This window comes from Drosophila hydei, unplaced genomic scaffold (genome assembly GCF_003285905.1).
Source record: "Drosophila hydei strain 15085-1641.00,03,60 unplaced genomic scaffold, DhydRS2 tig00000232-arrow-arrow-pilon, whole genome shotgun sequence".
NCBI lineage: Eukaryota > Metazoa > Arthropoda > Insecta > Diptera > Drosophilidae > Drosophila > Drosophila hydei.
This window is the reverse complement of record NW_022045690.1, coordinates 98,399-125,618: the sequence shown is the minus strand read 5'-3', so window position 1 is coordinate 125,618 and position 27,220 is coordinate 98,399. Positions and strand designations below refer to the sequence as shown.

Here is a 27,220-nt window from a genome sequence, read left to right as displayed (position 1 = left end):
GAATGCGTCACGTGCTGGCCACAAGAACAACGCCAGCAGCAGCAGGCGCAGTCGCATTTACAACGTTTACCGGTTTAAGGCACAGCTGATCGTTGGGCCGCTTCATTCATGAAGCGTCAATTATTACAAATGCTCTCAATTGCTGCGCGCGCAATCTCTCTCTCTCTCTCTCTCTCTCTTTCTCTGCTGGCATTGCGCGCTCTTGCAGCTTGGCGTCGCTCTGTGTATGTGGCGCGCGCTCTCTCTCAGCTGTTACAGCGCTTTAAAAGTGTTTGACGGCGCCTGCGCGCAGCTCAGACAGTTGACGGCGTTCGCAGCGAGCGCTTGGCCAAACGTCGCGTTTCTCACATTTTTTTTCACTCTCTCAATTGCTGGGTTTGTTTTTGCCGTTATCCCGACTCAGCCCCAAAAAAAAATAAAAAAAAACACCAAAATGCAAATGCCAATGCGTGTGTGTGCGTATGCGTGTGTGTGTGAGTGTGTGTGTGTGCGTGTGCGTGTGTTTGCTGCGCGCGCGGAAGTGTTAAGCAAAGTCCGACGCGCGAAATGTGGCCACATCCTGCAATTACGCGCGGCTTTGCCGCGTTTCGTGCGCGTTTTGTAGTGGACATAAACATTAATTTATTTTGTGTTAACGTTGTTTTATTTCCATTTTTTTTCGAGTGTTTTTCGAGTGTCGATTGGGCGGCATTTCCGCATTATTCAAACTGAAAAGTGCTTCAAATAAACACAAGAAAAACGAAAATTGAGAAACATAATTGATACGACAGCAGCAACAGAAGCAACAACAACAAGTGCCATAAAATTAATAATAAAATGCAAATTAATAACAATAATTGATAAATACACTTAAAAAAAAACATGCGAATTTATGAGCAATTTTTTACTCCACTCTCGCTGTGTGTTCCGCGCTAATAGTTTCCTGTTTATAAAAAAAATATAAATACAGAAATATGCTATAAAAAAAACTGTGCATAGTGTTGCAAGCTTTGCTGGCGCTGTGGCATGTGGCATGTGGCAGTTGCAGCAACGTCAACAGCATAAAAGTCGCTGTTGTTGTTGTTGTTAATGCCTGCGGCTAAAACACGCTTAACAAAATACTTTTTACTTTTATGGCCTTAACGCGCTGCCAGCAGCAGCAACAACTGGCAACAGGAGTGCGTGACCCCAACACACAATTCACTTGCCACAGCTGTATCTCTCTGTGTGTGTTGCCTGCTTCCAAGCCAGCAGAAATTTCACTTTGCAGCCAAAGTTGTTGCTGCTGCTGCTGCTGCTGCTGCAGTTGTCGCCTTAGCCTGACTCTCAACTTATTTTGTTTTGTTTTTTTTTTTTGTTTTTATCTTTTTTCTGTTGTTCAATATGAAAGTGAAATGCAGCTGCAGCAGCATTCAACAGGTCAATAGCAAATTAAACAAATACAACGAAACGAAAAGCGAAATCAAATTAACAACGCAACAGCAACAATCAACAATAAACGAGCTAAATTGTTATTCAAGCCAGAGAGCAATATGTTGAAAGGACATCAAATGCTAAAGCTGATGCTGATGCTGATGCTGGGCTGTTGCACTTTGGCCATGGCCAAGCCACCGGCGGCTGCTAAGCAGGAAGCTAGCAGCCAGCCAAAAGGTAAGTCGCTTTATTTGCAACGTTTTTTTCTGACCCAACTTAATTAGCGGCTGACAGCGAAAGTGACACCTCGATCAAGACTCGACCTGGCCGCGGCCTTTCGCTTTGAGAATTGTGGTGCATAAAGTCATCAACAGCAAAAACAACGGCGAAACGAACCATAACATTAGCATGAACCGGTTGCAGGGTGAGCGAAAGAGACAGCTAGACATAGGCAGCGGGAGCAAGAGAGAGAGAGAGAGAGAGTGGTGGGAAGAGAGGGCGAGCGGGGCAGCAGCTGATGACTTTGATTTGTGGCATCGCTTTCACTTTGGCAGCTGCTGCTGCTGTTGCCGTTGCCATGCTTGTTGCTTTTAGCTTGCTATGGGCGGCTCGAGGGCGTGGCAAGTCTCAAATTTTGCCCCGCTTAATAATGTTTTCGGCCAAGAGCAAGCCAGCTCAGCTGAGCTTTACAGCTGTAATTGAATCACATATCATTGAACATCGAACTTGAGCTGCCAAAAGAAAAACAAAAATAGAAATGCAAATGCAAATTAAAATAAGCAAAAGCTAAATATACTCCCATCAAGTTGAAAAGTCGAGTTAGATCAAGTTCAAGCAAACGTTTTCCTACACGAAAGTTAACAGAGTTGTATATAATGAAAGCTGGGAATATATGCATAAAGATATATATAAAAAGAGCAAAGAGACGTTCATAAGAATTCAAATAAATAAATAAATAAATAAATTTGAAATTTCTTAAAAATATTTTTAGGGCTAAGTAAAAAATAAAAAAGTGAAAAAGTGTAATTAGACTCAGTAAAGTTTATCACAAAACTCTTTGAGTATATATATATATATATGTATGAAAAGTTGATATAATTTAATTCTATAAAGAAATATATTTAAAAGTTTCAATTGCTCTTCTCTCTCTCGCACTGTTTTTCTTTTTCACTCTCTCTCTCTGACTGCTTCTCTCAGTCTTTCTCTCTCTCTCTGTCTTTCCCTCTATATATATGCCCATTCATATGTCACAATCGATCCGTTTAGCTCGCTATATCAAATGTCAAAACTCTATTTAATTACTATATCAAATTGTTGTCAGTTTTTTGTGCTTAAAATGCTCATAAATCTTGGCATTTATGACTTTTATCAATCTATAAATCTCTAAATTAATCAAAAATTGCTCTATCACAAAAAACGCGCTAGATTTTTTCAATAATTGAGTTATTTTATAGAATGTTTAGATAATTGATTTTCTTGCCCAAAATGAAGTAATTCCACTTTATGACTGTATTTTAGTCTGTCTACTATATGCTATATGAATTATGCTTTCTGTATATATTTCCGAGTCTTACTTATTGTACAATTTACTATCCAATACATTTCATATTAAAGTTATATCTTCAAGACTTTTTGAGAATAAAGTGAACATACAGTCAAGAACTTTTGAACTCTGCACACTTCATAATAACTTCATATTCTGCTCTTAACATAGGCGTCTTGCCATAAAAAGATACATTAAGTTGGAAGACTTAAAGTCTTAAAATATTTTTAATGTATTATTGAAAAATCTTCATATTTACCCTCTTCCCTCTCTGTGTGTCCCTCCGCCTTATCATAAACTCTTAAATTATTTACTCCACGCCCCCTACATAATAAGTGATCAAAAAAGCTGACCAAATCTTTAACAACTTTGCAAATATTAAAGACAGCTGCCACGCCTTGACTCCTCCTAGCTCGCCGTCAATTACCAGTTGAGTTACCGGCTAGGTGTCTTCCCGACTTGCCAATTTGTCTGTTAAGTAACAAAAAATGAGAAAAGAAACGAGCGAAACAGCGAGCTAATTAATCAGAGCTCACAAGACAACAAAAGACACACGCGGACATCGTATACAAATGTCTACACATGTAACACTCTAATGCGATCCACAAACATTTTCCCAGATGCTGAAGCTTACGACATCGCCAGCAGCAGCAGCAGCAACGGCAGCAACAACTCTTTGGTGCCCATCTCTGGCCAAACCGGGTATCTTCGCTTGTCCCATCTGCCTCGTGCACTTGCTTCCGTATTGCTGTTGTTGCTGCTGCTGCTGATGTTGCAGTTAGCCAAGTTAATTTCTTTTGTTTATCAACCAGCAGCGGCAACAGCAGCTGCTGCTGCTGCCTCACTTCTCACATGGCGCTTCTCGCTTTTCCCTTTAACTCTGTGTCATTATGTCATGCGGTCGACTGAGTTGTCTTCAGTCCCAGTTGCCCACTCGCCCATTTGCCCCTTTTGGCTGATAGGCGCAGCCCAACACATATATATACATATATATATATGTACTTTATGGCCTGGCTTGCCCATTGTTCAGCTGTCTTCAGCCAGCAGCACAATTTTCTTTTCTTCACATTTTCCCTCAGTTTTTGTTAGCGAATAAAATATAATAATAATAAAATACAATGTATTTTAAGGCTCACACAAATTCAGTGGCATTATTTATGAGTAAGCCACAGTTAGACAGCGCAGGGCATGGTAAACGTGCAGATACTCTGTGGGAAACAAAATCATTAAAATTATAATATAATGATAATCAAAGTTATCGTAGTTAAACTCATGATACATAGTGGTCGGCATCTGAGTACTTAAATAACGCCATAAAGAATCGGAATTTACGAAAATATTAAATTCTTGATACTCTCTAACCCAACCTCGCAGAGTAAAAGTTTTGTTTATTTTTATATATTTAGTTGCATATTATTATTTTATTATTATTTTTGGTTTAAATTATATCTCTGATATCTAGTAAACTTTAAGCCAATAATTATTACAATACACAATTTCTATATATATTTATTTATTCTATATCATTATTATATGAGCTCAACAATTTCTTACTTTTTCCATAATAAATTTTCTTTCTTTAAAAGGTAAAATTATTTCATTAAATTTCCATAAATAAAATTATACATTTAGTTATTGACATCACAAGCAGAGACACGAAAGGTGTGAAAAGTTGTAACTATAAAAAAAATATAAATTATATATAATTATACAAAAAATATATTATTTATGTTGGGTCACACTCTCAACACTCAACTCTATTTAGCAATTTTTTTTCTTTTTTTTTTTTCAAATGTTTGACATTTTAATTGAGATTGAGACACGCAACGAATAAAGCACACAAACTTACAATTATATACAGATACTTACTTATATCTATATATATATATATACTCTTTTTTTGATGAGTTTGTCAAGAGACGCCCCCAATTCGTAGCGGTAAAATTGTAAGCAAACAATTGCCATTCATTTGCACAATGAACGAGGCTGAGCTGAATGAGTGCATGAAATAATACGCATATGAATCGAAAGATATATGTATTCATGCTTAATACAATTAATAACGATCTCAATTGCTGTGCCTCAAAGGCGCGTTGCATACGATGTGAAGATCTATCTGCCTCTTGCCTCCATTATAAAGATTGTGAACCGTTAGTTTCATATGCTTAGACGATTATTTGTAATACTCAAACGAATATCATTTTTTATTTTGCGGTTTCCCAGTCTTGGCTGGAAACTGGGTCTTGCGACTTTCAGTTGGGCTAAGCTAAGCAGTTAGCTTTATTACTTCATTATTTTTAGTTCATTATGGCTTGAGGCCGACTTTCCAATTGTCAGTTTATCGAATGTTAATCATATCAATACCTTATTTATTATTTACTTAATTTACTCAGCTCAATCTTAATTTATTTTATATAGATATTTTCTATTTGATTTAAATTTAATTTTATTTATTTATTTATTTTATTTTATCTATGAGAGTTTTCACGTTGACATGAAACTTTTTACCTCTAAACAAAATATATTTTTAGTTTGTGCTTCAAGTCTTTAACTCATTTGTGTTACTTTTTTATTTGCTTAAGTCTCCCTCATCTGTTAATTGTCTTAGTTATTAAGACTATAATTTAGCACAGCTAATGATATATATTTAATGATATATTTATTAGCAATAGTCTCTAAAATTAGCATCCAAATATAGAAGTCAGATGATATTGCTAATAAGTATATCATTTGGCGGAAAAGAAATCAGAAAACAGAAAAAGATATTTTTGCTTCACCAAGCCCCTGAAAAAGGCGTTTACTAATCAAATTCAGCCAAACTGTTTAACAAATATATATATTTATATAAGCTCTTTAAATACAATATATATTTATAGCTATGTAAGATATGGCTTTGTTACCATTGATCATGCCTGCAGACTCCAGTATATATATACATATATATGCATATATATATATATATATGTATAGATGAAGTCTCTAGCTCTAGAAAGCCAATCTATTGCATGAGTATATCAATTATGATCGCTAAGACTTTGAGCTGAAACCATTCACAGCAAAGCCAATTTTCTTAAAAATAACTTTTAAAGTTTCTGTTTTTATTACATTATTATTATTATTCATATTTTTAATTCGTCTTAATTACCGTAATAAAACTTTTGTATAATTCAATGAAATATTAGGTTTGTTGGCCATAAACGTTTCAAACTTTAGCCAAAATATGGAAAGGTTTTCAGACAGCTTTTCGTGTGTGCGTGCGTGTGTGTGTTGGGCATAGAAAGAGTTAAGCTTTGTGATTTGGAACAAAGCGTAATTTCGTTAATTGTTGTTGTTGTCATTGTCATGGTGTACTGTTGTTGTTGGTTGTGGTTAAATGCACTTTAACGGCTTTTAAAAATTTTAAATGCTGAGTTTTAACCTTTAAACGGCAACAAGCAACGCGGCTGACTGACTGAGTGACTGACCGACTGACTGACCGTAATTACACAGTTTATGTGAGAGCTGATTTTATTAAAGGTTTCGTTATTCCAAATGCCAAAACGCATTTCGGGGCAATTGAGAAATTGAAACCGAAACCGAAACCGAAACCGAAACCCAAGCCAAAACCCCGATTCCGATTGAAGTTAAGGTTGAAATTGAAATGAAAAGAAAATACCGCGACCGCGCGTCGATTCATCAATCATTGATCTAAAGCAATTGGATTTGGGCAATTGGAACCGAAAGATAAATCGTGTCGCCAAACAGTAGCGACAACTTCAAAAAAAAAAACATTTCTCAGCCAAGAGAGAGACAGACATTGAGTTGAGGGAGATAGCGGGAGAGGTAGAGAGCGAGTGTGGGAGAGACCTTATCCGGGGCTATGCAAATGAGACGATCTATAAAACGCACCGATGCCACACAAAAGCCTTTTACTTACATAAGCTGGCGGCAAAAATACATAATTAGCTAATTAAAATCGGCAAATCGATTTTGATCCACATTTGATTTTTTATTGTTTCTTTGAGGGAGGCGAAAGTACCAACAAAAAAAATACCAAAAGCGAATTAATCAAAATCAAAGCGCGGCGCATTTGAAATTTCGTTTGTAACATAAATGAAATTGTTTTTTGATTTTTTTTCTTTCTTTTACTCATTCTGTTAGTTTTGTTTTGTTATTGTTTTTTGCTTTCTGAACATTAAAATAAATTAACGAAAATGTGCGACATGCTGTGCCGAGTTGAGCAAAGCCAAAAAGCTACTCGTGTACAAATGTGTTAAATACTCTAACCAAAAGGTTGCCCCAATTAGTTCGCCTAGCGCTTTGTACTTGATCAAATTGAAAAGTGTGACCAACGCTTATTGAATAAGGATCGAAATTCTGCATATCTAAGGCATAACTGGGAGAGCGTGCTCATTGGAGGAGTCAATTGTATGTTCTTATATAAAATATATTGTGAAGTAGACTGGATAAGTTTGTAGTCCTATTTGACAGTTCTGAGTGCGGGTGCTGAGCATGTCAACTGCCCTCTTTAGCATATTTTACTTCACACTTCAGAGCCTCTATATTTGATTGATGGCTAGCACGAATTTTCTGTTCTAAAATTCGTTGGACCTAGATGTCCATAAGCATTAGTCTAGTTGCTTATATCAACGGAAAATATGTTAAGTCCTTTAAAACAATTTAGTTGTATGATTGACAGACTGACTGGTTGATTGACAAGCTTAATAAGCTGATTGACTGACTGCGAGATTGACACAATATTTGAATGATTTTTAGCTTAGTTTTACTGACTGATTGACTCTTAATATGATTGACTCACTCATTGAATGGCTGAATGATTGACTGGATGATTGAATACATGACTTGCAGCATTTCAAGCTTATTGATTAACTGAATGATTAACTGCATAATTAGCTGACTGATTAACTGTATGATTGATGGACTTACAAGCTGATTGACTGGCTGCATGTGCGGCTGGCTGATTGAATGGCTGATGAACTGGCTGACCGACTGGACTGGAGTGACTGACCAATTTACAAACTGATTGATTGATTGACAATCTGGCTGATTGATTGATTGAGTAGCTGTAAAATGTGTGCATAAAAAATATATCTAAAATGCTTTGTTTCATAACATGACTGGGGAAATGCTTGATTTAACTCGTAAATATCTAGAAATTGTTTAGGCGAAAGTATCAAAAACTATGTCTATCTCAGCTAGTTAGTGTATTCGTATGTCGTATATTGAATTTTGGTCATTTTTGTCGCTGATTTTTTGGTAACATTTGATTAATTACGTTTTGTGTAGCCTTAGCCGAAGCATTGTCGACTGTTATTTACGGTTCGTGTATGTGTTTGTGTGTGTGTGTGTGCGTATTTGCAATTTGTTATACAAATCGAAATGTGGCAATAGCCAAATTGAAGCCAAATGATGTCTTCATTTCGCTCTCGCAGTGAAAATAACGTAATTGCTCGCTGTGCAGGGCCCGTTGGCCATTTGGACACGCACCGTTGGACATTGCAATCAATCACAAAGTTCCATTTTCCATTTGCCACACAGACAGATAGAGAGAGAGAGAGAGAGAGAGGGAGAGGAAGAGAGAGGAGTCTTGCTATTGGACAGCAGCATGCAAATTGCGTTATGATCATAATGATCAGTTAGGTCATGTTGTAATCCCAAAAATCAATCAGCCAGCAGTTTAAAGCTGACGAAAAGATGAGCCAGTCGTTGGGCAAGACAACAACAAACAACAAACAACCAACCGACAACTAGCGCTGTGTCTGTGTGTGTTTGCATTGCCGCATAATTGTGATTGGGGTTTTGCCACTTCAGCTAGGCTGCTTCCAAGTAATTCATGGCATCGATGGTGCTCCACACTGCTTACAATGTGTCCAAGCTGTACAATAACATTATTATTAGATGTACCTTGCCCAATTGTGAGCCAAATGAGATTCACAATTGTCTCGTAACACACTTTCTATAACAATCACTCAAGCTGGCGCCCATATGAATGAGCTAGGGATGCACACAGAGGAAGAGAAAGAGTTCGAAAACTCCCTCTACAAACACATTTGAGATTGAAGTCATGAGTCAATTGAACTTTTGAAACCCAAATGAAATCATAGAGCAAACTAGATTTGAGTAGAAGTCGAAAAGACCTAATTGCATTAACTTGAAGAGTAGAAAAAGTAGTTGTAATAGGCTTAAGCTAAGGTAACTCGAAGACTAAAGGGCAAGGCAAGCTAGACGCTGATTAAGGAGCAACTTAGTGTAAGCTGAGATAGCTTGAAAATAGCTTGATTAAGACAAGCCTCAACTGAGCTGAGGTAGATGAAAGTCCAACAACTTTCAGAATGAAACAAAAAATTTAGGAATAGCTAGAGTCGAGCATACCCTGTAATGCCCAGCGCCAAAAAAAAATTAAAAATTGAAGTTAGTCTTGGGCTTACTATATTCAAGACTGCCTAGCCTCAATAGCCCAATAGCTTCAGCCTCGCTAGCTGCTGGCTCCTGTTTTATAAAGCTGTTGCAACTGCAGCAAAGCGGAACAGCAGCCAAGACATAACATAAAAGCTAACAAAATGTATGCCTTGCGAATCGTTGGCCGAGTTCACAACTGTGATTTGCATATTTATGGAGCTGCAGCCCGGTCGCATATTCCCATGTCTTTGAGTTCGTGTGTTGCATTTGGCGACAGTTCGCTAACCTTCACCTTGTTGGCCAAAAAGAGACCAGCAATAACAGCAGCGGCAGCAGCAACGACAACAAACCGCAAAACCGTTTTGGCGTTTTTGGCACTCGAATACGCTGTGGACCCAGTTCCAGGCTAACTGTTCGCCTGTCTGTCTGCCCCTCTGGCTGTCGCACTGTTGGGCTAAGACCTGGCCTGGAAACGTGTTTGGGGGCCGTCGCTGACTCAGCTAAATAACGTATTTGCCCATGGAGCCAGCCGTGTGTCAAAGCGCGTTTCAGGCGACATTTAATTGCATGCGGCGTGCATATAAAAATATATATATATATTTGTATCTACACGCACACACACATATACATATGTTTATATATATACAGATAAAGTATATTGCAAATATCACGCATACGCCAAGTGGCAAGCGTGCAGCTTATTAGCCATTTTTAGCCACATAATAACGGTATTGTGTTTTTATGCTGATTATGGCACATTTCACTTGCCCCATTGCCGTGTGCGAATGGATTTTGATTTGGATTTGAGGGAATGCGAATGCCCGAAGCACTCGCAGCGTGCAGCAATTTACACTTTGCCCTTGCGTAAATATTTTGAAAGGAATCTGCGATATTCGATCTGCAATCGTCGTTGATCTACAAAAATTATTGTGGCTGCCGCCGCTGCCCAAACAAAAGCCGCATCGTTAATCAAAAAATTGTTTTGTTTGAAGTTTCGGCTTTTTGCATTTTATTTGTGCAATTATTTGGAATTTAACTACGGCATTTAAATGTATTTTTTTTTTATTTGATTTACTTCCATTTCTTAATTTTTATAATTATACGCCATTGTCTTTTTTCGATTTGGTATTGAATGAATCGCTAAAGATCGTTTTCAAGTTTAGCCTGAAATAAATTGGCAATAAAATAATTTAAAAACTAATTAACATAAAGGGAAGAAGCAGCTTAAAGCTGAGCTGAGAGCTGAAAATAGAAAAAGCTGGATATAGTTAAACAGATGATTTTAAAACTAATATATTTTGGAAACAAGTTATATATATTGGAGATGAAACCAGAGAAAAACCTATTTAGTTTCAGATGTTTCTTTCAAAGTTATACAAGCTTAAATTAGAAATAAGTAAAGAGCTTCTTTTTTAATATCAATAAAATGGAATTGATATCGAATATGTTATGAAATTAATGTAACGCTTATGGGGAATGCAATAATTGTATTTAGCTAATGTGCCTTAATATATATTTAATTGGCATAACTCATTAAGAATTTCAACAGAATTTCAACTAAAACAGTTGATGAAACATAATTATCAGAAATAATATCACTCATATTTGGTCAGCTATCATATAAGAAAAACCCGAATAAAGCTTTCTTTTGTTTTAGCAATTCCGTAACTCTAGTGGTATCTGATATATCATCTAATACATTCCCAACAAGGATCTACTCATATTGAGTGAAACATTCGATGACTTCACAAGTTTTATAAAGTATTTAAAAATGATAAATAGTAGTAGCAGCTGCATTGCAATTGCGCCCAGGTTGCTTCCACCCCCGCCCCGCACATAGCACACGATGATTGGCCGACTGACTGACTGACAGTACTTGCTCAAACGTGGCACGTTGCACTGTATATCCACACATATATATCCATTTGTATATAGATATGCGCTTCAGAAATCTATCTTCATAGCACAACTGAGTCAGCGCCCAGCGAAGCGAGCAGCAGAAGTCGAATCCATGACTGCACAATGATTATTGAGGCATACACATGGACAGAGAGGCAGACGAATGGAGGCAGATTGAGATAGTCAGTCAGATAGTCAGTCAGTAGGTGCATAGAGAACAAAGTATGGAAACGCGAAAAACCTCAATAACAAAACGCAACTAACTAGCGCGTCCTTGGCCAGTCAACATTATATATAATTATTTCTTTTAATTTTTGCGCCGTGTCTGCCACACGATGACGATATAAATAAATACTGAAAACTTATTTAGATATATATACATATATATATGAAGTAAATAACGTATAGAGAAAAACTTGAGCTCTTTAGGGGTACTAAAGAGCATGTGCGAAGCGCTTGCTCCCCTTCCAACGTACAACCTCCCCCCTCCTCACACCCCCTGCCCTCTTGGCCACCCACTCAACTTGAATTCACGACAAAGACAAAGGCGCAACTTTAATTAGACATAACGATGAGAAAAAATAATAATAATAAAGAGATATATGTATATACAGCTTAAGAATTATTACGTTATGAAAACTTCAACAATTATTATGAGCAGCTTTTTATAAGAAGCAACTTTGCATACACTTACCAAAGGGTACTAGACTTTTGTAGCTAAGTGTGCCAAGCTTAGAGATAGCAGAGAGTATATAATGATTGAGAGTAAGGCAGCCATGGACTGCATTTGTATAGCTCAAAATTATATTAAATTTTCAAATTTTCATTCGTTTAAAGTTTGCTGTAGCTAAATATATATAAAAATTTTATATTTTAAGAAAATTTAATATTAATGCGCTATGTTAGACTGTTTTTAAGTTATTGTTTTCTGTTTTGTTATTTAGAAACATAAATTAAATTTTGTGAACTAAACTATATGAAATAGAAATTTTTTTTATTTTCTTCATTTTTATAGCCACATTTTTGAAGCTTAATAACAACGGAACTGATAATATTTGAATATGCCAAGTCTGAATTTAAGCCAAAATTGTGAAAGCTTATCTAAAAATTGTAATATAAACAAATTGATATTCAGGCGCAATTAGAAACATTTAGGACAGCATTGCTGTACCTGAAGTTATTTCCCTCTGCAAAAATTTGTATTAATCTTTGTACAACTGATAGAGGCAGGTGCTGTGGGTCAGCACATATTTCATCTAGGCCAAGTTCTGCCAACTCAATTACCAACTATACAGAGCGTAAGCTAATTAATTGTAAGCTTCAAGTTAGTATTTCAAATGATGTTGACTCAGATATGCAGTGGACATATGGAAGCGCATAGCATCTTCGGCTTGCTAGAGTAATTTGTTTATTCTTGATTTGTTTGCCTGTTGTAACAGATTACACAGGTTGTTGTTGTTGTTTTCTAACGATGTGCTTCAATATTACAAGCGAAGTTTAGTCATGTCTGCTCCGACCCACTGTCATTATGTCTATTTTCAGTCATGTTCATGACTTTTCCCATGGAAGAGACCTGAGGGTCATATGCGTGCAAAGCTAAGCAACAACAGCAACAGCAACAACAACCGGAGCAGCAAAGCGACGACAGCCACACATTTTATGTCATGCAACAGCTAGAGTACTCATAAATAATACTCAAAAGAGCCATTTAAATGCTATTATTGCAAAAAAAAAAAAAAAAAAACTAAACACAAAAGTAACAACAACAGCTACAAAATAATAATAAATAAAGCAACTAAGTGAGACACAATCGAAATGGCTGCAAATGTTGCTTCGTCTAGCTGTCATTTATTTATATTTATAATATCATTTATTATGGTTTCAGCTGGAAAAGTCAATTCCTAATGTTAAATACAATCGCGCAAGTCGCCAAAGCTGTGAAATGGGAAAGCAACTTCGTGATTTATAGCATTATATATTATTCATCTATTTAAATACAAAGCACAGCAAACTAGTTGATAGAATGAATACAATGAGCGCTACATAAAACACAGCGCAAAATGTATGCTTCAATCTAAAGGAGACTAAATAATAATAAATAATAAATGGAATTAAACTGAATATAAATTTGGTCTGTGTGGAGCATTCGAGTTATAGTCCTACAATTTGTTTTCCTTAAACTCAGTTTTATTATTCTTGAAGTGAAATTTTATGCTCAATAAAATTATCTAATATTATTTTATACTTAATATACATAGGACAACCTATGTTTCTACATTGATATTTATTTAATATTATATTCACTCACTTTACATAAATTGTCTTTTTGTTGCTTGACTTGGCATTCGATTGTCTCGAAACAATGCAATTGAAATTAGATTAAAATATCTTAAAATTAAATTTATATAAACAACTTTATTTTTATGAACGAATAAATTGAATATATAAATATAAATCAGAGCATGCTCTGATTCCCGTAGCATATTTTGTGTTAAGCTGTTTGAGCTTTGTATTCAAAGATAGTGAACTTGACACCTAAGCTAAGGCGGTCTATTGAAGTTCTTTTAAAATCGATTATATTATGTACATAACTATAAATATATATATGTATATGTATGTGCATGCTTATGGCATATCCATTGCAATGTTGACAGAGTAGAAGCAAAAAGTTGGGCACTTGATATTTGAAGCAGAGTTTGGCTGCGCATTGGGGCCGCCGTTTGACATTGAGAACGCTTGCAACAAGAGCTTGCCACAGCAGCATTGGCGATTGTGCATCGACGATAGCACATTATATAAATAGTTTTGAACAGATACATTAAATGCGCATAGGGGCAGACACCAAGTGCCTGAGCATTCAAGACGAGCCAAAAGAAGGAGAAGAAGAAGCCAAACGAATCGAAACGTAACGAAAAAAGGCAATTTTCAATAAACTGTTTAAGGTCAAAATAATGCACATTAAACGATTGTTGTTTATTGGCAAATGTCATGTTCAATTAGTCGCCAGACGCTGGCTCCGAACGGCGGCCAATGTCACCTGACGGCGGCAGAGACTCGTGTGGCAAATGGCGCAGCTAAACGTGGCATGCAACGCGTCGCTGTCAGAGCGAATTATGTTAACAAATTGAGTTATGGTTATGGTTATGGATGATGGCGCATTTCAGTGTCTGTGTGCATGTGTGTCTGTGTAACAGGTGCAGGCCGAAGTCAAAGCCACAAATTGCCAGCTAAGCAACAATTAAGCCATGGCCAGACCAGCCCGGCCAGGCCAGCCAGCCAGCCCCTGGCCCATTACAGCCAACAAACCATTGTAAATCATTAAGAAACATAACACACACGCACACACACACACAATGAGGCGATGTGACGGAAATGGAAGTGGTAATGGATACACAGCATTTGGCCACATCGCTACAAATCTCCAGTTGCTCATCTCTAATTACAAACTGAAGCCCGCGGCCATTTAAATGCAGGCAGCTAATGAATTGTTTCAATGACAGCGCGAAGAGCCGAGCATGGGTCGCAGTGCGGCTAATGATAAGTTAAGCCTAAACGTAAACGCTTTCGTAATTGTGATTGTTATCGTTATTGTTACAGTAATTAAAGTGAACAGCAGCTCGGGCTTTTGCAACTCAATCAACGATTATGTATATAGCCTTAATAAATTTAATTCTATCTGTCTGTGATCGTATATGCTTAGTAAGTGCAGAATTCGCGCTACGGTTGTAAGAGTGGCGTTTATCGATTTTGATCTATCATAATTATCGATAAGCTATGGCAATCAGAATAGAGCTTCCATATGTATATGATTTGCTTACCGTAATTGATATCGTCATCATCCTATAGTAATTTAACAGCATCTTACTCTTGCCAACTTATTACTTATAATTCGATAACCAGGGTTGATTTTCGATATCCTAAATCATACTTGACAACTTTCTTTTCATCAGTTTCGGTATTGTTATCGACATTACACAGCTGCTAGCTCTGAATAATGCATCAGCGACTATGTGATGTTATTGATTTATGATATATATCGATAAGTTATCGTTATCATTTTCGATATGCACATGCTTAAACGAACTTTGAGCATAAGAATAAATCTTAATTGTTTTCGCTACCTTTCAAAACTCAATTAGTCGCAACTCAATTAGTCGCGTTCATTTAAATATCATCTATTTATTAACAGTTCCATTGGTACTGGGATTTCAATAGATGTTTATCGTAGCTCTTTAGAAGAGATCACTGTGATATATATGGCACTGTTATGGTGCCAATGAAACTAGTTGGATATTGAGTTTTTTTTTTATAGAACAAGCTTCTCTTTTTATTGAGATATACTGATGCCGACATGATATATGAAGTTATCTTCTTATAAAATTGTAAGTTTAGACATGATTTTGTAAGACTATAAATTTTATGCAGAATTTTGATTTGAAGTTCGATAGCGTTTATAGCCACAGCAGCGGCAGCAGCTAGACACTCTCGTAAAATCCCTAATAAAACTAAAAAACTTTATCGTCACATAGCTTTATCTCCCAGTATATATCTCTTCATCGGGGCATTCAAAGACAATTAATGCAATGCCAGCTCTAAGACCCAACTCACAATTTCAGACGCTGACAAACCCCATTCAATTAAAACGAATGTTAATAAATGTTAAAGAAAAAATATAAAAAATACAAAAAAAAAAGAGCTTAAGTTACTTGCATGCAAATGCAAAACGTGTGGATGCCATAAAAGGTGCAAAGAGGCGCATGAGACGACAGTTTGCGGATATATGGATATATAGATACGAGTATAGGTATATAAGTATATTTATGGCTGTAGGTATTCATTAGGTGAGCAGCTCCCACTTCGATAAATCGATAAATCAATGCGCGATGCAACTGTAGAGTTTTCAGTTGTTGTGTCTTTTTCTATATGATTGTGTGTGTGTGTGTTTAGGTGTGTGTTTTTTTAATTGAGTCAGGCGAGGCGTCAAGATTTATGGGCGCAGTCTGGTCTGCTTAGTCCGTGGCATGTACGAGTTGTACATAAAATCAAATTGCTTATGCATAAGCGTCTAATAATGTTGCCTACCCGGCATTGGAATGCCAGGCACGGAACGAAAATGAAACAGAAATAGAAACTGAAACAGAAACCGAAACAGAAACCGAAACCCAAAACCAAAATCTAAACTAAAATTGTTATTGTTTTATTTTGTTTTTTTTTTTTTTAAATCGAGGCAAGAGACTTGGAACACACGTCGCAGCTCATGGCTAAGATGGCTAATTGCGAGCGCATGTGTGGCAAAGTGTTTTAGAAATTAACTCCAATGCTAAGACATTAAAGCGATCGCATGTTATTGAAATCGGAGCAAACTCATTTATCACAAACAACACACAACATTTGAGACGCTGCAAAATGCCAAAAACAATAAGAAAAAAATTCAAAAACCAGCCGCTTCTTCAACAACAATTCAAGTAAATTGAGCTCTAACTCGAAGATGGAGCAAAAACCTGGCCGAGCCGCTGGCAAAGGTCAAAGCAAACTAAATCAAATCGGCTTTGGATTTTGCCAGCCATAAAAAGAAAACGTTCTAAATTATTGCTGTCATTGAGACAAAATTATATAATTGAGCGCTGAGAGTTAAAGATCTATCAATCAATCAAATCAGCCAGAGCCAACTAGATCTAGCTAGTGTGTATAAACACATTCGTTTTTTAGTAGCCACTACTATTTTTATGAACAACTCAATTTTGTTACTATTTCATTTCCAAGTCCTGAAGCGCTCAAATTCCTAAGGCTGGAGCAGTGCTCAATCGCACTACTATTTTTATGCACAATATATACAGCATACGTTAGTATGTGTGATATATGAGACATCGGCCGTCACCTGCTGGCGACAAATTAGGCAATGATTATTGCCTCCCCCTACTTCAGCTGCATAACAAATATTGGCTGAGCAGCGAGTGAATATATTTATTGTTTGGCTTGTCCTTGTTTAAAGTTCGTGTCTTAAGTCTTTTGTTTAGCAGCTTGACATTTTCACAGCAACATCTTTCGGCGGCGGCGGCGTCTGTTGATGTTGGTCAAGTTAAATGCCATTTTGTCGCTTTGAACTTTAAAGTTCAAGTCTAAAATGTTAAAAATGTTGCCAATATTTGCTTTTGGGTTGGGCCAGAACTTCTGCAAGCATTTGGCTTGACTGCCAGCATATATAAGCATATATATATATATATATGCATTTATATATATGTGTGTGTATATGTATGTGTGATAGAGCTCAGCATAGATTCGCTAACCTTAAATGCACGTCGTGTTCTGCTTACTTCTATGAAGATCTTCGACAAAACACATTTCAATGGCAGCCTAGCCCCATTATTTTATTCATATTTTTTCTTACCACACGCCTTAAACACTAATTGCATTAACATATATGGATTGGGCCTTTTGCTTTTGCTTTTATATTACTCGTAGAAATATCATTAAACTCTCGATAACTGGGCAATGCGGAAGAATTGAGTCTAAGGCCCGCAGCGCAGACCTGTGCCAAGGTTTTGCCACTGACAAATAGAGCGTTCCACCTCTTCTTCTTCTACTTCTTCTTCTTCTTGTTCAATTTGGAATATGATGAGTCAAATAATAAACTCAAATATCATTAGGCTGATGTTATGCTGCAGCCGCAACACAGCGATTTTCACACACAAGAAAAATGCAATTTTAATTATGTGACAACAACAACAACTGAAACAAATGAAATACATGTTGTTGCTTTGCTTGATTGTTTAACTGCGGCTTTGTGTGTGTTTTATCATTAAGTTTTATTTTTTTATTTTTTTTTATTTTGTTGTCATTTCATTTAGCTCACGGGTTGTTGGCCCAGCTGGCTGGCGTCCCAGACCATGGCATAGAAAATCAAATATAACATAATGACCCCAACGCTATTATTGTTGCTGCAGTTGTTGTTGTTGTTTTGCATTTGGTGCTGCTGCTCGCAACATCGCATAGAACGAATCTGAGGTAATTTATAGCATCACTCATACGCCGCACGGCACAGCGCGACAGTGGAGTAAAAATTATATTGCTGAAGAATAACTATTTGAATTGTTCACGTAATTGAAGAGATGAGATTAGAGCCATAATAAAACATAGGAAATACCGCAAGCTGCAAGCTTATGCATATGAGACTAAGTCCAACGCTTTTATGCTAGCCAATTAGTCAGATTAGTTTTTTAATTTATGTTATAAAGACATTATAGCTTAACAGATGTGCGTTAAGTTTTTAACTACAAAAAATATATTCAAAGTTTTCTTTATGAGTTTATAGTTTCATATATATATATTTTACGTCTTTTGTGTAGGCCAATTTTGTTTATTATTTAATTTTAACATATATAAATATTATATTTTCTAAATATACATTAAGTTTTTAACCTCAAGCTATAATTAATTTTTTTTTAAGATTTTATCGCATCATATATATATTTTTTAATTATATATTGGCGATTTTGATGTAATGTATTTATATAATTTTTTATTATTTAATTTTTAATAAATATGCATTAGACTTTTAGATTAATTATGTTGTGTTTTTATTTTATATTAAATTAATATTATATGTTATTGTGCTTCAAAATATAGCTCAAGATTTTCTAGTTTATTTTTATTTATTTTTTCTATACATTTTTTAAACTTAAGATATACAAATTAATAAAGCTCAAGTTATTGTAAGATTATTTTTTTTTTAAATTTAAAGTTCAATTAGATAAGTAAACGTTACCTTTGCCTTGCTTTCACTAATAAATTCTTAGGCCAACATTTCTTTGAAGCAATTAATTTGCGGAAGGAATTCAAATCGACTTCATTTGCAATATTCTCCCTCTCTCTCTCTCTCTCTCTCTCCTTTGTTGCCACATGCCACATTTATGCTCAAATATTGCTTACACTACGGCGCCCCCCAAATGCAGCTGCTGGAATCTGCTTGTTGCAAATTCCAATTGCAATTGCACTTTGCAAGAGGAATTCAAATTGATTTCATCTGTTGAATAGATGCTTAGATGCATATGAATTTCGCAAATTCTATTGGTTTGCTACAGCTGTGATCGATGCTGCCCACTGTGCCACAGAATGAACTTCTGACTGCTGACTGCTGGAGATCTGAAGGCATCTTTTCAGCAATTATTATTGACAATTACGAGTAATGTGCAACATGTGCTTGGCAAGTGGTTTATCTTGAAATGCGATTCGTGCACACACTCAATGCACACTCTGACATTGACCGCATGCATCGCCGGCCGGCTGACTGTCAGAACGGTTTGAATCTCTAACAATCCGCCCGCTGCCCGGCTGCATGGCTGACCAGCTGAGTCATCGTCGAGTCTCGAGCCGCGGCATCATGCAACGCCGCAAGATTCTTGAGTTTTTCTTCAGTTGCTTTGTTTTTTTTTCTTTTTTGCATAGAAACGAATTGCAAATGAAGTTAAATAAATGTCGTGTTGCTTAGTTGGTTGAGTTGTTGAATTGGTTGCTAGTTAGTTGCACTGCCAGCTTCAAGGTTGGGCGCCTCAATGCGGAAAACATGACAACACACAAAATGCTGAGGCAAAAAAACAAAACAAAACTGTCATTAAAATGTAACATAAAAAGCCGCTAATTGCAAATGCTTACACACACACACACACACACACACACTTCGAGACACACTCATGTGTGTACGTTAATAACAAGCTCATAAATAACTGCAAGAGTCGTTGCATTGAATTGCCCATTGGCCCCCAGTGTCAAACAGGTTGCGATTGCTTCCAACTGTTCCAAGTGTAATCCAAGCCCAAAACACACGCCCGCAATTTACTGGCACATAGAACCAGGCCAATGCGGCAATGCCTGACTAACAAATACCCAGCTTCAATGTTAAGCAAAGCGAATATCACACTATTGTATTGCTATTCAGCTACGTCCTCGAAGAAATGAGGTAAGGCTGGAGAGGGATAACTTCAGCAACTATCGAAGAACTTATCGATAATATATAATTTCTATTAAAACTATATTAAGTCTAGCTTATGGAAAATATAATGTAAATATAATATAGTCATAGATACGTTAACTTTTATTTATTGACTATTAAATGAATTGAAATAGAACGATAAACATAACTTCCGATAAAGCTATCGATAAGTAAACTGTCCAGCCTAATTGAGCTATTCTACTCTACTATCAGCTCAGATGTGAATGTCGAACACAAAACATATAAATAGAAACAGAATAGTTATCGATTGCCTTATCGATTTGACTCTTCAATTTTTGATTAGTATTTGCCAAAGTCAACCTTAAAGACTTATCGATAAATGAGCAAAGAGTATTCATAAACTATGAAACAATAGCTCTGTTGCGGTAAGCCCATTGTTTATCTCAGCCACATCAAGCTTTAGTCTTGCCAGCATAGATTGATTTATCGGCTTCGACTAATTTTTGCTGCACTACTATTTGTTTGACAGTTACACAGCTTTATAATATCACCGAGGTGCACTTTCAATTACGGAATGGCATTACGAATCGCTAATATAAGCTTTAAGCAGAAGCATTATCTATGGTATTTCAGCTCGACCTTACACATCGCCCTCTGCAGCAGCAGCGAAGGTCAATGCTGTAGCACTTTGGCTACGCTTTTCAAACATGCCTCAAGCAAAGGTCAGGCAAGTGCAAGTGCAGTAAATGCGACTTTCGACTTACTTAACTTCAGCTTAAATAACTTGCTGCTTATTTGGATGGGAGTTAGTGAAAGTGAAGCTGGCTCAAGACTCTGAAAAATGTATAATCGACTCGCACACACACACACACACACACAGGAGTTGAACACGCACGCGTCGCTGTAAGTGCCAGCTAAGTGCCGGAAAATTGCAACGAGCTGCTGATGAGTTGCTTGGCTCAGTTTGCTTTGGGCGTTGCCAGTGGCCTGCGACCGGTGTCCAGTGGCCAGTGGCCGCAAGTGGCATGCATCATAATCAAGTCGTGCCATGAATTATCGTGTCTGTTTATCAAATCTTAATGTGTGGGCCACGCCAATTTCATACACCTTTCCAAGCATAACTAGTCGACTTGTCAGCTATATCATTGCCTGCCACATAAACCAAAACAGCTTATGAATTGTTTTTGGCCACAAATTTAACATCTGATTGCAAAACAAGCTAAAAGCTTGTAAAAGAAATTTACTTACAAAAAATATTGAAATGTAAGCTAAAGCCTAGCTGGGACTCTATATCATTTTGCAATTGGGCTAAGCTTAACTTCACCTTAGAGAGTTGTCTTTCAGAGTAGTAAAACTAAAAGCATCAAGCATCCTGCTTGAACAGCGATATCTCTTCATAAGCTTTGGCAATTATTCAATTTGAAGTTAAATGTTTTGTGAACCCTAAATGCAACCAGATTAAATCCCTATTGAGGTATTTCTCTCTCTCGCGCTCCATCTCGCTCTCTGTCTTTCTCTATGGCATGCCAGTTGGTAGTTGGTATGTGCAACGCATCAATGGTATGAAAAGATCTTTGAGTCGCGTGACGTCACCAAGCACAATCAACATAATTGACGCCCATTTAACGCCCACTTAACCGCGCTCGCATTACAAATGCGGCCCATTGCAACACGCAGGCTGAACAATGTGATAATTACACGGCTGACGCCCACGCAGCCACCGTTGGCCCCCGTCGCGCCGACCTCCGCGCCCAACCTCTTCTGGCCACAAAGCCGAACAAAGCCAGATAATCAGCGAATTGTGAATTTAAATTGAAGAAGTGTCATGTTTAAAATACAATGTAAAATCACCGACAACAATCGCAATGTGCAATTTCGTTTGTTGTTGTTGTTTCGTATCAAAATGACTAAACATATGTATGTGTCATGGTGCATAAGCAGACACACACACACAGACAGTCTCTCATCCCATTTGCTGTGGGCACGACGCGCTCAATTTAACGCATACGCCCCGTTGTACCGCAGTCTCGACATCGTCATCAGGGTCATCATGTTACGAGTGCTCGGCGCTCGCACACCCATACATCATGCCGTTTATAGTTAAACTACACTCACACACACAGTCGTACCCTCGCTTACTATAATTATTTGGTTTGCCTCACTTCTGTCTGTAGTTTCTTTCTCCCTGGCTTCTCTTTTTTTCACTTTATGTCTGACTCGGTGCGCGTTAATCATTATGAAATATCTGTATTTTGCTTTGCTTTGCCTGGCTTTTCTTTCTGCTCCTTCTGCTCATATTGTTTAACACTTTCATAATTCCCCAACAACATCGGCAACAATTGCAATAATCACTTTTATGCTGTATTTATCACTTACGTCGCGTTAATTAATTTAATATACAGATTCGATATAATTATTTTTTCCTTAGCTATTTCCACACATCTCTTTCCCTACTTCTTTCTCAATTTTTATACTAATTTGGAAATACATTTTAAAAGCTGCATTATTATCAGATCTGATTACTCCAGTTCCTTGAAATACGAGTCAAGTTCTCAGGCCTTTCTGCTGATATTTTGATTAATTTAATTTATACTCTAAGCATATGGAATAGCATTCACTATGTCAGCATCAACTTTCGGTTATTCTTTATTGATTTCGAGGTTACATATGTCTAGCTACGGGGTATCTTTGAGTCTGTTTTTTTAGTTATTTTTCTTAGTTTGCAGTTTCGTGACTTTCTGAAGCTTTCGCGCGTTGCTTTCGTTTTTCGTTGATTGTTGACTGACTGAACGAATGAATGATTGATGAGCAGACACTCACTCGATGAAAGTGTTGCGCGATTTGTGTCTGTCGTCTGCCTCTTCAGTTGCTTTCATCGGCTTCGAGCTTAAATTTGCCACATTCAGCGCAAAAAGCAGCCAACGGCTGCTCTTTTGTTTTGGCCACAGCCAAATGGAAGGAAAATTGTAACTGAAACAATTTATAATTATTCTCTTTTGTCTTGCTTTCGTTTTTGTCTGGCGTCTCGTTGCCAACAGTTGCCAATTCAATTCAGCGTGAATATTGAATAATTGTTGTGCAATTCATATCATTTACAATAATAATCATAATAACAATACCAACAATAATAACATAATCATGCAATACCAGCAGCCATTCGAGTACAGTAAACATTCAGTTTATTAGAATGAAATTTGACGCTTTGATAATGTCAGCGTTTAATACCATAGTTAAATAGTTAATAGCACAGCCTCCCACGCCTTTCTCTATATGTTGCAGAGGCCAGCATTTGTTCACGTTTCCATAGGTGCTATTTGTGTTTGCTGATTCGCTTGATAATGAGTCTACCTGTGGCTTTTTCTTTGTCCAACAGACAGTCAATTGCGCAAATCAGAGAACGCGTCGATAAGCCAGCTGCATAAGACAATGACTAGCCTAACATACAAATACCCTATAATTTGTGTCTACTTATCTATCTGTCTACCCAGCTATCTATAAACGTATCTACACATATACCTATCTATCTATCTTCCCATCTATCTATCTTTTTATCTATTAACTTATTTATCCACATAGCTATTTGTTTGCCTGTTCATCTTTATATCTGTCTATCACATATATACTTATGTTCCTATCTAGTTATTCGTCTACATGTATATATCAAAATATCTATGCAGCTCTCTATCATCTATCTTTCTATCATATTAATATTTATATCTAGCTATCCATCCTTTATTTCTAGACTTATACTTCTATCAATCTTTATCGAAATATAGATACATCTTGTCCCTTCATCCATTCTCTGTCTCCGTTCAATTGTCTCTCAACCTGCCAAAATGAAAGAGGGAAAAATAAAATCTGATATTTCCATTGCCTTTAGACAACCTTATTCATTTCGCACAAGAACAGGGTATTCCGTTTATAAAACGTGTTGTGCTCGCCTTAAATTGGGCATGGCCGTCAATGAAACGCTCCAACGAGCTGATCAAATAAATAATAAAGTAATTTATACTTAATACACGGCATATCGATGCCACAAGCCGAAATGTGTTTGACACAATTTCTGGCCAGCGCTATCGAAAATCATCAAACAGCCGGGCAGCCCCCACAGTCGTCACACAAGTGTAGCTCACTTCGCAACCAGAGCCCGGACTCCGACCCGAATCTGAATCCCAACCCGAAACATACCCAGACAACGGCCAATTACACTTAACAAACTCATTATGTTCCGTTTTCCAGCCAAAAAAAAAAATGCATAAAAATAAAAATATCGAAAAAAGCCAGCAGCGGGTGTCAATATGCAAGACAAGTAGTCGACTGGAGGATACCCTAGACGTGGGCAACAAATTCCTTGTCAATCATAGGCAATTGCTTATTTATAGATATCGTAGTAATCTACATCGCTTTCGATTAGCTAAGCTAAGCTTGATTTGCAAAAGTTCTTAAGCTGCACAGACAGCGAAGCTCTTTAGAGTGAGGCAACATGAAAACTGTAAAGCAATAGTCAAGACATCGAACTTTAGACATTTTTCAATGAGTACAGGGTATACGAAATATAGAAAAAGGCCAGCGAAATACCGTTAGCATTGCATGCAGTGAAAATTTGACTTCATGTTGAAATAAATCCGCAGCCAAACAGCCAACAGCAGCAGCGGCAGCAGCCCATATGAAAGGCGGCTCGTGCTGGATAGGTGGCAGTTGGTGGGCGCCGGGGGCGTGTTGCAAGCCATGGCAACTACATGAGCTGTGGGAGGGTCGGAGGCTAGCTGGATTGGCTGGCTGCTCGGCTATCTGACAGGCAACATGGCTAGAACAAAATTTATGCCAGCTGCCAGCTGCTTACATTATTATCGACTTTTATCGAGGCGACATTTGACTGGTCAACGGCAGCTAACAATAACAACAGCCGACGACAGCAGCAGCAGCAGCAGCAGCAGTAAGAACAGCAACAACTACAAATTTGAGTCCAGCCACTGAAGCTAAATGTAATTGAGCCGAGTGCCAACGAGTGCTGGCACGAGTGGTGCAGTGCTTAGATCTTACAGTTGATATCACAAAATATTTTCTGGCATCGCCAAGCAAATGTCTTAAGAATTTTGCATGCAACGTTTTGCAGTGTTGCCAGCAATGACAACTGACTGATGTATACGCTATACAATATGTAGAATTAATCGATATGTGCTTGTGATATCGATAAATATCAAGAGTATATGTGTATGGGAAACTTGCTTTTGCAACTCCCACTTGGATAGTTTAGATAGGAATAAAATGAACAAGTGCGAGGTCTGCGCGTATAGCAAATTTCTAGTTGGAGCCTTCGTCTTGAATCCACTTTATAAATTTCCTGGATTACAAGCGTCAGTAATGGCTGAGGAGCTTCCAATAAATGTTGCAGCTTTCGCTTGTTTCTCGACACATTTGCCCATCATCATCATCATCATCGTCGATATGAACATCATCTACCTACATATTTCGCCACTTGACGATGACGGGGCAAACAAAGAAGTGCTGCCTGCTCGGGCGACGAGCCACTCGATGCTGAAGTCGAGCTTCGAGTGGAAGCCCGCTGGCTCGAGTGGCCCATCGAAGAGCAGTTGAGAAGACGTTGTTCGCCTGCCGGAAGATGCATTGCAATTTTAGTTGTTGTTATTTCTGCTTGTTGCCGTTTGTTGACTGTCTAACTCACTCATCCGTCTGTTTTCCTTTCTGTTTAAATCTTGCAGCTGAGTTTCCAGAGGAAGACAGTGACATGCTGATGGAACCGAATGACTTTACGCCCATAACCGTGCTGCGCTCACACGAGCAGCAGCACTTCCACATGCCGCCCACAACTCAGCTACAACAGCCACATCATCGTCCAGTTGCTGTCACGCCTGCGCAGAGCCGTCACTTTCAGGCCGTGCCCGTGGAGCAGCAGGAGCAGTTCCGCCCCATAGCCAATCCGAATACGCAGCTGATCTCGCGGGCCGATGTGACGCCCGGCCCGGGTGCCGACTCGCACAGCCAGGCGGCGCAAAACTTCTATCCGCCCTTCTACCATGAGGCGCCGCCATTGGGCCACTCGCGTCCCTATTTCGCCGGGCCCGCTGGACCTGTGGGCGACACCACGCCGCTGCAGCTGCCGCTGTTGACGTCGGTGCAGCAGCAGCAACAGCAGCAGCAGCGCGGCTTTGATGCCGCCATACTGGGCAGCGGAGACTTTGGCGTGCTGCGCGGCGGCACCTTCTATCCGGAAGAGGAGATGCCCTATCATCCAGAGGACAACAGCGACTATATCTATGGCGATGCCAACAATGGTCATGGCCGGCCCAGCGAGTCCTTCGTCCAGAAGTATACGTATCCCGAGGAGCAGTTTGCCAACTTCCGCGACTTCGCGGACATCAATACGCCCGCTGACTCGGCCTTCTCACAGTTCGTTGTTGTGTATGCGGCCAAGAATGCGACCAAGCCCAGCATCCATCCGCACCCCAAGAACATATTCGAACAGCTGGAGTTGCTCGATCGCGAGAAGGCGCTAGAAGAGGCGGCCCTCAAGAAGCAACAGCCCAGCAAATCCAAATCGAAGCTGTCCAAGACGAAGCTGCAAAAGAAGTACAAGAAAAAACCGGTTAGCAAGGAGCTGGAGCTGGAGCCGCTGCTGGCACTAAGTTAAGCATTCCATGCAGCTGCCACCAATCCCTGCCAGCTGGGATCGAATTTCAACTGCGAACTGTGCACACATTTTTGTCCGCTGTTAGTTGTGTGCTTCATCAATTTTCTTTTATTTATTTTTTGAGCAAAGCGAAATTTCAACTTCAAATAGAGCCCCCTCTATACCCTACGCCCCGCCTCCGCCCTCATGCCTTCCATTCCATTGTACACGTGCCTCTACAGCAGCCCAGGCAGCATCGCCGCCGCCCCCGTTCCGTTAGTTGTGTGTACTTATTATTATTATTATTCTAATTATTATAACTATTATAAATGTAATTTTTTTTACCTGTTTACTTGCCTCACATTTCGTGTTGCATAATTGTTAATTCTACTTAATTATAGCCCGT

General features: G+C 38.1%; 1 protein-coding gene across 2 annotated transcripts; it reads left to right on the top strand.

Annotated features, from left to right (window-relative positions):
- The first annotated feature begins 1,410 nt into the window (after nt 1-1,410).
- On the top strand, nt 1,411-27,220 carry LOC111602815. Of its 2 annotated transcripts, none has more exons than XM_030223505.1 (2): nt 1,411-1,629; nt 25,907-27,220. In XM_030223505.1, exons 1-2 carry the CDS (start codon nt 1,512-1,514, stop codon nt 26,833-26,835), a joined length of 1,047 nt encoding a protein of 348 aa, XP_030079365.1. In that variant the 5' UTR covers nt 1,411-1,511; the 3' UTR covers nt 26,836-27,220. The 2 variants fall into 2 exon arrangements, with proteins under 2 accessions (XP_030079365.1, XP_023175884.2); XM_023320116.2 differs by lacking the exon at nt 1,411-1,629 and adding an exon at nt 20,889-20,905.